The sequence below is a fragment of the Hippopotamus amphibius genome, chromosome 2, assembly GCF_030028045.1.
Source record: "Hippopotamus amphibius kiboko isolate mHipAmp2 chromosome 2, mHipAmp2.hap2, whole genome shotgun sequence".
NCBI classification, from domain to species: Eukaryota; Metazoa; Chordata; class Mammalia; order Artiodactyla; family Hippopotamidae; genus Hippopotamus; species Hippopotamus amphibius.
In genome coordinates, this window is record NC_080187.1 from 14,709,444 (window position 1) to 14,723,089 (window position 13,646).

The 13,646-nt window shown below is 38.8% G+C and overlaps 1 protein-coding gene across 1 annotated transcript in view; it reads left to right on the forward strand.

Annotated features, from left to right (window-relative positions):
• LOC130846158 (complement C5-like) overlaps nt 1-11,446 on the forward strand; it is a 91,527-nt gene extending 80,081 nt beyond the window's left edge. Inside the window, exons 34-41 of the mRNA XM_057724211.1 lie at nt 129-231; nt 597-671; nt 788-893; nt 1,996-2,079; nt 3,279-3,368; nt 5,536-5,619; nt 10,241-10,379; nt 10,936-11,446. Of these exons, the coding sequence (XP_057580194.1) occupies nt 129-231; nt 597-671; nt 788-893; nt 1,996-2,079; nt 3,279-3,368; nt 5,536-5,619; nt 10,241-10,379; nt 10,936-11,074 (820 nt within the window). The 3' untranslated portion in view covers nt 11,075-11,446. The remainder of the gene's footprint in view (nt 1-128; nt 232-596; nt 672-787; nt 894-1,995; nt 2,080-3,278; nt 3,369-5,535; nt 5,620-10,240; nt 10,380-10,935) is intronic.
• The last annotated feature ends 2,200 nt before the right edge of the window (nt 11,447-13,646 follow it).

Genomic DNA, 13,646 nt, shown 5'->3' on the forward strand with positions numbered 1-13,646 from the left:
GCATATACATCGTAAAGAAGCAAATAATTGGAGACTCAGATTAGAAAGTTAAAGCCTACCAAGGAACAGGGTCTTTTCTTAAAGAATCTTACCCATTTATTTTTTTCCTAATCTCTAATTTGTTTTAGCTACAAGGTCAGCAGTGGAGAATCATCCTCTGGGTCCTCTCATGCAGTGATGGATATATCTTTGCCCACTGGAGTCAACGCAAACCCAGAAGACTTAAAAGCTGTAAATGTTTTCTTTTAAATATTGTTATAGATACTTGCTTTTATTTATTGCATTATTTTACAAACCAAGCTATTTCCATTCATTCTAATATGTCACTTTCATAGAATTACCTAGAATATTCTTTTCAAACCAACAATCTACCTAAGTTTTTATTTTTCAAAGTGAATAAGGACATATACTTGCATGGTCTGAAAATGTGAGTGCATGTGATGACATGTTCAGACTTTTTCAAGAGGAGGAGCTGCTCTGCAGTGTCTTTAAATAGTGGGTTACAACCCCATGACCTAACATTCCATCACTGGGTGAATGCATTTAAACAAAAAGGTCGTGAAATTAAATTTGAGCTTTTCTCTTTGTTCCCTTAGCTTGTGGAAGGGGTGGATCAACTATTAACTGATTATGAAATCAAAGATGGACATGTTATTCTGCAACTGAATTCAGTAAGTTCCACCTCTCAACATTCTTCATTTATTATTACTCTTCAAAATTTGCAGCCTAAAACATTGTGAGTCTCTCCTCTCCCATAATTTTCTTAAACCTTGAATTTGTCAAACAGATCCCTTCTGATGAGTTCCTTTGTGTTCGATTCCGGATAGTTGAACTTTTTCAGGTTGGGTTTCTGAGTCCAGCTACCTTCACCGTGTACGAGTACCACAGACCAGGTAATCAACTCTAAACTTTCTTCAGAGGACTGCTTTGTATTCATCACAGAACCTGTAGCAATGCAGTAGAGGCCTGCAGATTTTATGTATTGCTTCCCTCAGGACTCGCTCCTCACAAACATTCCCCACTTGGACTAACAACCACTGCATTAACATTGAACAAATCATTTCACCTCTCTGGTCCTCAGTTTCTTTATGTTTAGAATAACTGGATTAGACTGCTCCCAACTTAAATTCTTTGCCTTAAGTTTATCTTTGGTGTTCACTTTTAGTTTTCATTGCATCTCTCTTTTTTAGAGAAGCCCATTTAATGTACTATTTTTTAGTCCTCCTAAAATCAGCTTCTTGTCCATCTATGTTCTCCTCACATTCTGCAGAGGGCTCTGTTATAGCAGTTGCCACATTGCATTGTTATTATTTATTTGCATGTCTTTCTCCACAACCCCAGACAAAATGTTTCCATCCTTGTACCCCAGTCTCTAACACAGTGTCAGGTACATAATGTGTATCGATAAATGTTGAATGAATGACCCCCACATTCAATCATTCAGCCACTTCTGAGAATATTAAGTGATTGGAGAGCCCTTTGGTTCACAAGAGAGAAGACTTCACTTCGGACAGTTCTACTTGTTACAAAATTCTTAAAGTGAACCAAACTCTGAGACCCATTCAATCTAGTTTTACTTTTGAAATCATATAGAACGTAACCTCTCTTCTGCTTGAGTGACAGAAAAGAAAAAAGAAACTATATAAATATGTAGTTTCTTTTCTTCTCCAGCATAAATAATTACCAATTACAATTCTTCCAATAGACTCTCATGTAACATAATTTATTTCCTCTCATCATTGAAGCACCAAATGTTTTCATTATAAGAAATGAATATTGAAGAGTAAAATGTCAAGCACAGAAAGAGAATATTTTGAGGGTAGAGGGGCCCATGTTAGGACAGGCAGTTCATAATTTAACTTCCTTGGGACTCAGCTGCAAAAAGAAGGTTTGGAACAGGTGGTCTCCAAGGCCCCGTGGGAGAGACTCATTTGATGGGTAAATTGTTGTGCGTTCATCCAGCCACCTCTTCTAACTGCACTTTCGTTGCCACAGATAAACAGTGCACCATGTTTTATAGTGTATCTCATACCAAACTTCAGAAAGTCTGTGAAGGAGTAACATGCAAATGTGTCGAAGGTAAACTTTGTTTAATGTGTTTAGACTGCGTGCTTGTTGAAAAGCAACCACTCATAGTCTGGGGCTAATCTGGGGGAAGCTGTTTGACAAACTCTCCTTTCTCAGAGTAGAGGTGTCATCTCATCTGATTGAAAGCTCGTTCCTTGAGCACGGTAAAGCTACTCCTCCACAGCTCCAGAGCAACCCAATAACTCCTACTGTACAGTGATGGAGCAACGCCATCCAGGTGGTTATTGGATATCAGAAGGATAACATGATGTGAAAGTCTTACTTTCCACCTGGTCTTTTTATTTTTTAATTATTTTTAATTTTTAAGATGTATTTATTTCTGGCTGCGTTGGGTCTTCATTGCTGCGGGCAGGCCGACCCAGAACTCACCAATAATCAACAACCCTGAGGGTCTGGGTTGGTGTTGGTTTTGTTTTGTTTTTCAAAATCCTTAAAATATACTTGTTTCTTAGGTCATTATTGCTCCATCTTATAGCTATAAATCAAGCAACTGATCAATTTGGTTCCGTCAAGGGACTCTTTTTTTTTTTTTTAAACTTTTGGCTGGGATTGGGTCTTTGTTACTTCCTGGGCTTTCTCTAGTTGTGGAGAGCGGGGGCTACTCTGTTGTGGTGCGAGGGCTTCTCATTGTGGTGGCTTCTCTTGTTGTGGAGCACGGGCCCTAGAACATGCGGGCTTCCGTAGCTGCAGCACACAGGCTCAGTAGTTCTGGCTCGCAGGCTCCAGAGCGCAGGCTCAGTAGTTGTGGCTCATGGTCTTAGTCGCTCTGTGGCACGTGGGATCCTCCTGGCCCAGGGCTCGAACCCATGTCCCCTGCATTGGCAGGCAGATTCTTAACCACTGTGCCATCAGGGAAGTCCCCAAGGGACTTTTGATTATACTCAAAATGGGAAAATTTCGTCTTTTCTTCAATGAAGCATATATATTTCTAAAGAACTGAATGTGGAGTGACTACCCATTCTAAGAATAAGTCTCGTGTTCAAGATTTTGTTTTTGTTTGTTTGTCTGTTTGTTTTACTTTACATACTGTTTCACTTTATGGAAGTAGAGAAAATGGACAGGTCTTAGGAATCTGGTATTTGTAAGATTATATTAGATTGTCTCAGGGTTGATGAGAAAGAACTGTGTTTACTCCCAAAGGTGTCTGTTCCTTACATTAAACCTAACATACTGTTTTGCACAAAATCCAGCTGACTGTGGACAAATGGAGGCAGAATTGGATCTGACAATCTCTGCAAATACTAGAAAAGAAACAGCATGTAAACCAGAGATTGCTTATGGTAAGTTCAAAAGTTCAATATATAGTTCCATTAAACATGACATTTTATGAAAACATGATCAGTTAGGAAGATCTACAACTTTACACAGGGATTATATAGATACAACATTCCACATGCTCCCTTGAAGGAAAATGCCATCAATTTTCAGCATTAACATACAAAGTTATTTATCCTTCAGGAAAGAAATATGATTTTCATTAAAAATGATGGGAGTGAGGTATACATGCAGCCAAGACACTTTATTCCAATAGACCCCATTGAATTAAAGGTGCTAAAACATACTCAAAGAGAACATTTGAGAAGCCACAGAGGTATAAGATTTCAGTACAGCATTCTTCCAGTTGATCAAGCAGAAACAAAGGCAAAGGCAGTTTGGGGGTCTGGGTGTTTTCCAAAATCCCTCCAAAGATGAGGTAAAAATATCAGTACTAAATAATTTTTAATACATGCACAATTGCAACCCATGTTTGAGACTCTCTATATCAAAAGGAGCATCTCCTTCTGGTTGTCCGGACCTCAGAGCTAAATGAAATGCCCAAGTTCAATTGTGGTCTTGTCTCAAGTTCCTTATAGAATTAGATCCTTTATTTTCTATCCATAGTTTGAGAGAGTGAGTAGACTGTACACTATTTCAAATCTTTTCTTGAAAATTGGTAGAGGGTTATTTATAAATAAAAAATAAGTACAGTGCTGTTCGTGTAGCATTTTGTGTTTAGCAACTGCTTTCCTATATGGTTTCTCATTGGTATCCCATAAGCCCCCATGGAGGTAACAGAGGATTACCCTTATTTTACCAATGAAGAAACTGGGGGTCTGGGAGACTAAGTAATTTGCTCTAAGTCACACAGAAAGTAAGTAGTAGAACTAAGATGCATCCTGGTCTCCAGTATTATTTCCAATAGATCATACTGAATTCTCTTAATGGAAATACAGCCATAAGAATTAATTTTGTATGGTTCATGTCCTTTCTTTCCTTCAAAATCATCTTGAGTTTTAAAAAAATGCTAAAAAGTTGCCTAACTCAGCCGAGACCCACTACAACTTTTAAAATACATTGAAACTTGGAGAGAATACTGTATCGTTTTAACAATTTTTTCTAAAATTTAGAAGAACCAAATTATTTCTTCCTTCCATAATAGAACTATTTTAACTCTTAAATATAAGAAATTTTAATTTTAAATGCAATCTGGATTTAGTTTATTATGTTCAAGAAAGAAACTTAGCTGACTTTTTTGGAGCTGCAGGTTAATGCTGGAATAATAGAATAGAAACAAAATTAAATAATCCCCTCTCTCCACCTGTGCTCACAGTAGGTACATTGTCCATATCCACCATAAATACTTAAGAATCTGAAATTTAGGACATTCTTCATTTTAAGCCACTAATTTACACAGCCTTTGGTTCTGCCACAGTGAGTTCATTCATTCTTCTCTATGTCTTGCTAGCTAGCTGGGATCTCAGAAACAGACAAACACTTTTAGGTCGTTGACTTCAACCCCATCCAAAGCAAAAATAAGAGGATTTTTTCTCAGGCCACATAGAAGAGATGTTCATTTCAGAACTGAGGTCAAACACACCATGGACTAAACACTGATGCCTGAATGGAGAGAAAATTGAGAATGTCTCATGTCTGAAAACTGCCAATCCAAGCAAAGACAAGTCCGAAAAAAGAGTCCTTTCAAAAATCCAAAGATCGAAGCCAATGGAGGTATCCGAGGAATGGAGGCTCACATGGCAGGCCAGGATGAGCGACAGACAACCCCTCTGTGCGTGTGCAGAGAAGGAAGGGGCTCCTCCAAGTGCCCTGTGGGCACGACTCCCCTCATCGCAAAGGATCAGAATCTGAACTTTACATCTAAGGCTTGTTTCGTTTGTTTTATGTGCTCTGTCTTTTCATTTAGTATTGCTCTTATCCTAGTCAGCCTGTTCTGTAACCTTGGCCAGAGCTGGTGATTCTGAGTAGAATGAGTCATTGGAGTCATGACCAGTGGAATCGCACTGGGCGTATTTGGGGAGGCTTCTCGGAAGAAATGAGATTTACCTCCAGGTGCTTGTAAGAGCTGGCCATGCTTCATTTCTCATTTGTTTGACACACTCTGGCTTCTATTGGACACAGCATTAGAGGTAATAAGCATGAATTATTGTGTATGTGTGTTCTTTTCACCAGCATATAAAGTTAAGATCATAGCCATCACTGAAGAAAATGCTTTTGTTAAGTACACCGCAACCCTCCTGGATATCTACAAAGCGGGTAAGAATTCATTCATTCATCCTTTCATTCAACAAATATTTAGTCCTTTCTATGTGGCAGGCGTTATAATTAGACACAGAGGTTACACCGTAAATAACACAGCCAGAGTTCCTGCCTTCATGAAGTTTATATTCTGTTTGAGGAGACACATTTTTTAAAAAGGGAAATGGACAATTATAAGTCATAAGCATTATAGTTGAAACAGTTGCAGAATTAATGGGGGAAATTTCTTTGGAGTGATAACAGATGGCATCTTTTAGGAGATGATATTGGAAGTTAGCCATTCTTAAAGGGGAGAGTAGAGGGAACAAGATGGGCAGGGGCTGGGTCATACAGGGGTTTATATGGCATGGTAAGAAATTTGGATTTTATTCCAGAAGTTCAAAGGGAGGGTAATAAATGGTTTTAGGTTGGCAAGAAACATTTTCTGAGTTATGGTTTTAAAACTCATTCTGGCTTCTATTGGAAGGAGTAAGAGTTGAAACAGGGAAACCAGTTAGGAGCATCTATGAAGTGCAAAGCCTTGACTTAGATGCCATGTTAGTTTTGATAGCATAAATGACCTTTAGTAACCCATACAATAAAATGAACTCATATGTAAAATAACACATAAAACATTTTTAAATGTTTCCTTTTATTCTCTAAGTAAACGAGCTACAAATATTTGAAACTGCTTGTCAAATGATGTGAATAGTAACACAAATGATTCATTAAATCAAGTTTAATTCCAAATAAGTGGGGGGGGTTTTGTTTGATCGGTTGGTTTTTTGTTTGTTTTTTTGTTTTTGTTTTTAGAAATTGTCAGTGTTATTTTGCTTGACTCACTTTAGGGGGCCCCTGTTTGAGCTTTGATTTGACGACAAGGAACCACATCAAATTTTTCCAATTATATTTCTATTGAATTGATAGTCATTACATGACCCATAGCCTCAATAAGTACTTTCTCCTAATAGCAACAGTATCATGCATGGTACTGCGCCCTTTCTCAGTTTCTGCTGAACCAGCAGTAATCACATTCAGATGTTTCTAGTCTTTATGATACCATCTAACATTTTCATGTATTTAATATATCTCTATTATCAGCTACATTATAAAAAAATTTACTGAAATATCATATTTAATTTTCATAATTTTCTTAATTTTTATTCCCCTTCAACCCTCGGAGTTTTACAAACATCATTGACAAAGTTTCAGAATTCACAAGCTTTACAAAACTTAAAAGGTCATTATACTTTTTGTTTCTGTCACTAAAAACAAAAACATTTTCATACAATTAGCCATTCTCTTAAATTGATATTTTGTTTTGTTTTATATCAAATGGCATATCATTCTTCATTTTGTAACAGCTCTTGCTTCATTTTCGTATTTCCTTTCCTTATTTTTATATGATCAGTTTTATCATTCATCTGTCAGCTTATTAAAGCTGAAACATTTTTTTTCTTGAATACCTAAAGATAGTATTGACATAATTGCTAGAATGTCATAGGCAAATCACTAAAAAGTATATACATTCACTTTCTAAATGTTTACTTCTGTATCTGTCCGAGTGAACCTATCAGATTTGATATGATTTATAAACTGCCTTTGCAGTTCTAACACTACTGGCTGCCTGTCAAAATCCCAATATTTTTCCAATTTTTATTGTTGTGGTTTTTTGAGGTCTTCACACTATTACTTAATTCTGTCTAGTGTATATTAGATATGTGGTAGTAAATATCAAATTTACAAAAACAATATTTAAAGTGATTTTTGCTTGCATGTGTCTTTGATTGCATTATCCAGAGACACTTGATAGGTGATTCAGTTGGTGCCAAACTGAAATAGCTGGAAATTTCTAGATTTTTATTGAAGCCCCAGACTTCTCCCTGGTATTACTTTTGCACCAATAAGATCCATATAAATATTTCGCATTGACACCTTTTTTTCTCAAACAATTTTATATGTTGTCCTATTGTTCATTCCAGTACCTTGAGTTCAACAAAACCCATTAAGCCATCTTCGAAGTCTCTGTTTTTATTTTAAGTTATTCAAAACACATTTTATATTAAATAGTTGATTTTCTCAATAATAATTGAAATTTTATTTTATGACCTTGTGTTTTTCAAAAAAGCTGTGTTCTCATTTCAATAGATACAAATTTTGCAATAAGTAGGACCATAAATCCAAATTGTGGCAATATGTTTACATTGTTTTCTTTTTTCTTTTGAAATGCTATCAAGTGTTTCAAATCTGAAAATGTTTGTTTGTTTTTAACCATACATTAGAGTTTAAAATTCTAATAATACTTTCCAAATTTTTCTTTGCTTGATCAACACTCTCACATTTTTTCTGATTTTTATTATTTCAAATGTTTCACTGTATGAAGCTGTTTGTGATATTATTTTATTTTTTTCTCATTGATGATTGCAAGTGTTCTTTATTTGAAATACAATTGCCATTCTGACAAAATAGGTAAGCATTTAGAACTTTGATCTTTTCACAACCCAATTTTCAAGCACTTTTTGCATCCAACATTCACATCATGAGCAATAAGCCATTCCTATTTTTACTGAAATAATCAAGTGCTTTTCATTCCAGAAATACAAATTACCTATTTTGTATCAATTCTTGCCTAGTATCAAAAGACATTCCAGACTGTTCTGAATTTTCTGCAGCATCAGATGATTCCCAAACTGCAGTCCTTTATTAATATCATTTCTTCTTTGTTCTCCTGTCACTTCAGAAGATTCATATTTATGATAGTTAAAAGGAAATGTTAAAAAAATTTTGCATACTTTGTTATCTCTTCCTTCCAGGTGTTCATTTTTAATACACACACACACACACACACACACACACACACACACACACACACACACGTGAGTCAAAAATTATCTGCACTCTAGCTGCAGAATTTATAGAAGCTTTAATATAACTGGAGTGCAGATAATTTTTGACTCACCCTTGTAGATTTTGAGCTGATATATCAAAATACCACACACCACTTACACGAGAATTGCTGCTCACTAAAAATAAACCAAAATAAAAACTAAACTATTTAGAATCAAGGGCAACTATGGTGTTTCTCCTAAAACACAGGATGCTTAGAGTAGGTGAGGATATAAATGAAAAAAAGATGAGTGATTATTGAAACTGAGGTTAGTTAATTATTCTCCCTTCTGAATATGCTGAAATTTCCCATAACAAAGGTTTTAAAAAATAATAAGGCCCCCACAGCCACACTGCTTACCATGACAGGGACTGACTTGCTGGGAAAGTTGTTTAAATATTGCTACAACAGGAAGTCATGTATTAATAATCACCGGGAAAGCCTAAGAGCGTTAGCTTGAACTAAGGTGGGTACACTAGAATTTATATTACTTATTAAAGTTTACCATTTATGCAAAAAAATAAATAAATAAATAAAATTTTAAAAAGCTTACCATTTATGCAGTTACTATTTATATGCTACTTAGCAACGGGTTCAGAAGCTTTTCAGGATTTAATAATTAGTATGACTCTGCCAGAGTTTAATAACTGGATATCAGTCCTGAATATATAGCAATGAATTCCCTATCCTGGCCTCAAGAAGTTTCCAGCCTAGTGGAGGAATCAGGCATGAGGAGTGAAACATTATGATAGAAATTCAAGTATAACGGGAATAAGGGAAAGACAGTTACTTATGATAAAGAGCATCAGCGAATATTTACTGGATACTGTGAGAATTGAAGGTGTATTTAAAGACCAGTAGACATTCAACAGGCCAACACGGGGAGGAATGCATTCCAGGCAGAGAGCCAGCTTCTTGGCTACGTAGGAGTTCTTTGGGAATCCCCAAGTTATCCTCCTTAAAATTTCCAAGTCTTTCACATGTCTTGCACTTTTCTACAAAGTTGCCCATTGCCAGCTACCAAATCCTTTTTTATTTTCCTGTATCACATACAGAGATTAATATTGTTCAACTCTAGAGAGGTTCTTTTATTTATTTTTTATTTTTTTAAGCTCTTTATTGGAATATAATTGCTTTACACTCTTGTACCAGCTTATGAGGTACACCAAAGTCAATCAGCTGTATTTATACACATATCCTCATATCCCCTCCCTCCCGCGACCCCCCCCACCCTCCCCATCCCCGCCCTCTGAGGCATCACCCATCATTGAGTTGATCTCCCTTTGTTATACAGCAACTTCACACTGGCTATCTATTTTACAGTTGGTAGTATATATATGTCTATGCTACTAGAGAGGTTCTTTTAATTCCTTGTTCTACAAGAGTAATAATGAAAAGCACTTATATAGTGCTTACTGTGTTCTCAGCACTTTTCATACATTAACCCATTTAATCTCACAATAGTTCTGCAGGGTAGGTTTTTCTGTGATGCCTGTTTTTTGGATGAAGGGGTCTGAGCCTCATTTGTCTGGGTTTACACAGCCAGAAAGTGGCAGAGCTGGGGTTTAGTCTGGAGAGCCCAGAGTCCGAAGTCTTAACCACACGGACATTGCCGCTCTCCAATAGCCATTAGCCCATTGATAGACAATGACACTGAATAATAAATAGCCATGAGGAACTGGAATGCTCGAAAGAGTAAATAATTGTGACATTGTGGCAAGGATGTGATAACTTTACTTCTGTGTCTCTTAGGAGAAGCTGCTGCTGAGAAAGACTCTGAAATCACCTTCATCAAGAAGACAACCTGTGCTAACGCTGACCTGGAAAAAGGAAAACAGTACTTAATTATGGGTAAAGAGGCCCTGCAGATAAAATACAATTTCCGTTTCAAGTAAGTCACCAATATTTTGGAGTCTCTGATCTTCCCTCCAAAACTGAGTGCAATTTATTCTTAAACACATGACCTGTTTCTTCCATGCCCTGCTGTTAACCCACAAACCATTAGTAACATAAATGAAATAATGTGAGTTTAAAACAAAGAACTCTTCAAAACCACCAGGGTATCTGAGGACTCGCTGAGGATAAACCAATTGAATGCCTGGATCTGATGATGATTCTGGGGGCTCCCCTTTATCACATCTGCTCCCTCAATAAGCTCTCGGGCTGTGCTGTTTGTAAAGAGGACAGTGTTTGGATACACGTTTTATTATTTGTTTTTTTAAAAACAGGCATTGAAACAGGTGCCGTTCCTGCCTTTAACCACAGGAGCCCCATGCAGCTCAGGATCCCCAGGGTTCTGTGGGCCTTCCTAGGGAGAGGCCGGTCCGGAAGCGTTTGGCTGGCACCCTGACCCCTGGGCACCTGAGCAGCCTGGGCTCAATTGAACTCAGCTCTTCTCTACCTGTGGCCATCATCACAAATGCTTCGTTTGCATTATTTCTTGGCAGGTACATCTACCCATTAGATTCCTCCACCTGGATTGAATACTGGCCTGCAGACACCACGTGTCCGTCATGCCAAGCATTTTTAGCAAATCTAGATGAGTTTACTGAAGACATCTTTCTAAACGGCTGTGAAAACTCCTAAAGAAGGTCAGCTGCATCCAGTATTCACTATGGACTCCTTTTATTGAAGTTTCTTCCTTTTTTTTTCAACATTCACAGCTGGTCTTATTTGGAAAGCTCACTCTACTTAGAATTAGGGACACTCGCTTTTATTAGAGAATGATTTTAAGAGCAGTAACTCTCTGAAATAACATGGCCTTGGGGGGCATGGAGACAGACACTCGTTCCAAGGTTATTGGACACCAGAAGCAATAAATTGGAGCCCTCCTAAAACCTACCACTGAGGAATGTTTGCTGGGGACGAAAGAATAGCCCCATTGAAATGTAGTATCTTACAAAAACATGGCCTTTGCTTGAAAGAAAATACCAAGGAACAGAAAACCGATCATTAAAGCCTGACTTTACTTTCAAAATGTGCGAAAAAGCGTGTTATTTTATGCTAGGTCAGCTTCAACCACACAAAGACAGGCAAATTGAGAGAGGTGGAGAAAGCAGCCCGGGAGACCTGAGAAGGCCTCACCTCAGAGCCCTCAGCAACCTGAGAAGGTAGGAGACTTACCGTTGCCCCTCCCCTCCCATTGGCCTCTCCTTACCCTCCTGGGGGTCCCTCTACTCCCCTCCCCACCCCACCAGCACATACTCATTTCCCCTGGAACTTGCTCTCCTGGAAGGCAGGCCCCAGCGCAGCAACCTGGTGAAGAGAAACCTAGTGGGGTTCGGGAGCCCTAGCCAGGTCTCTGAGCCCCTGTTGGGGGTTTATAAATGAGGACTTGCGACATTTTGCAGCACTTTAGATCTTATGGAAGAGTCCTCACATACGTTCCCATTGAATGTCTCCAGAATCTCACGAGGTACAGGAATTATTATTAGCCTCATTTACAGATGAGGACTTTGAGGCTCAGAAAAGGGAAGCAATTTTCCCAGCCTAGTAAGGGGCAGAGGGGGAGACCAAACCCCAAGGCTCACGCGCAGGCTAAATATATCGCTGTTCCTCGCCGCTGCCCTGTCCCATTGCTTGTCGGGTTTAATTTCCTAAAACCAAGGCAGGATGCAGGTGGAGTTTCTTAGATATAGTTTAACCAGCCCCACTGAAAATATCACAAGGAAGCATAAACTCTGGATGAAACGGTAACAGTGACCAAAATGCATTCCCTTTTTGAAAAATCTGTACCTTACCAGTTAGGCGAAACTACACAAGGCCTTGCAGTGTGCCTTGTAAGTTAAACTAAGATTTTCCATTTCCAGCAACTAAGGATTTATTTTTGTTAATGTCAAAACTCACATTGCAGGCACTCCCTTGGCAAAAACGAGCAATGTATCCAATATGCCCAAACTCTCTGCCAGCGAGGGGTGAAGGGCCCCTCCAGAGCAGGCCTGAAGTGCCTCCTGTCACCTTCTTGCTGAAGGCAGGGTGGGTAGGACCATGGCAGCATCCCCGAGGCACCAGCATCTCTGAGCCACGGGGTTGCCTTCTCCCTGAGCACTGTTCCAAATAGCTCGGCCACAGCTGCCTAATTAACCCACAATGAAGCTGAGCTTCCAAACATCAAAGCAGGCCTTTGTGAGTGAGCCTGGCTCCCTGAGAAATCCACCAGCTCCTCTTCAGCAAACTCCTAAGTACTTAAATATACTTCCTTAGTGAGGGTTTCATGACCCTCCTCACAGCTGGGGCCCCTCCTCAACCCCGCACTTCTCTTCCAAGGCATTTGCAATTATTTCCTTACTCTCATACAGTTGTTTGGTGTGTAGCATGCTGGCTCTAATGGACACTCCGTGTGGGCAAGGTCTGGGTCCTCTCTCTTCACCTCTGTCTCCTGTGCCTGGCACAATGCCAGACACCTTCCAGGGACTCAACAAATGTTTGTGGATTCCCCACTGAGTGTGGGGCATCAGAAGACCCAGGTTCTAGAGTGGCTCTGCCCCTGGCAGGGATTTGGGACAAGCCTCTTCATCTTATGGCCTGTGATACAAGGGGGTTGAACACTCTAATACCTCTTTCATCTAGAGCGCCAAGAAGAAAGTTTATAATCTTATGTATGTTGTGAAACAGAAAACAAGACTCCATGGCATGTAAACATCTGAGTGTTAGGCACGTATTTCTTCCTGTAAATGTGAAGGGAGCTCAGAAAAGTGAATGAGTACGTGAGTTGGAGGAACTTCCAGAGGCTTCCTGGAGGACTCAGGTAGGTAGAGAGGGGCAGGAGAGTCTTTCTGGTTGAAGGAAAAAGCATAAGGCAGGTTTCCACTGGGGGTAAGCAAGACAATTTAGGTGGTAAATACCTATATGCTTATTTCAACGTGTGTTAGAAAATATACACAACTAGCACATCAAAGCCATGATATAAAATCTTCTTTGAAAATATATGTATTTGTTAAAAAGTCTACTTAGGGAAAAGTTTTTAAGTAAATAAAATTATAGGTTGTTCTTAGGGCAAAAATCATGAGGTTGGCATGTACATACTTGACGTTTAGGAAACTCTGTCTTAAGAAAATATGCGGAATTGACAACCAGCCAAGCTTAAAGCAGGCAGCCTGACTCCTTATTTCTCACTGAGGGATTCTAAGCCAAAGCCATGCTCGGTTTTACTTTCCAG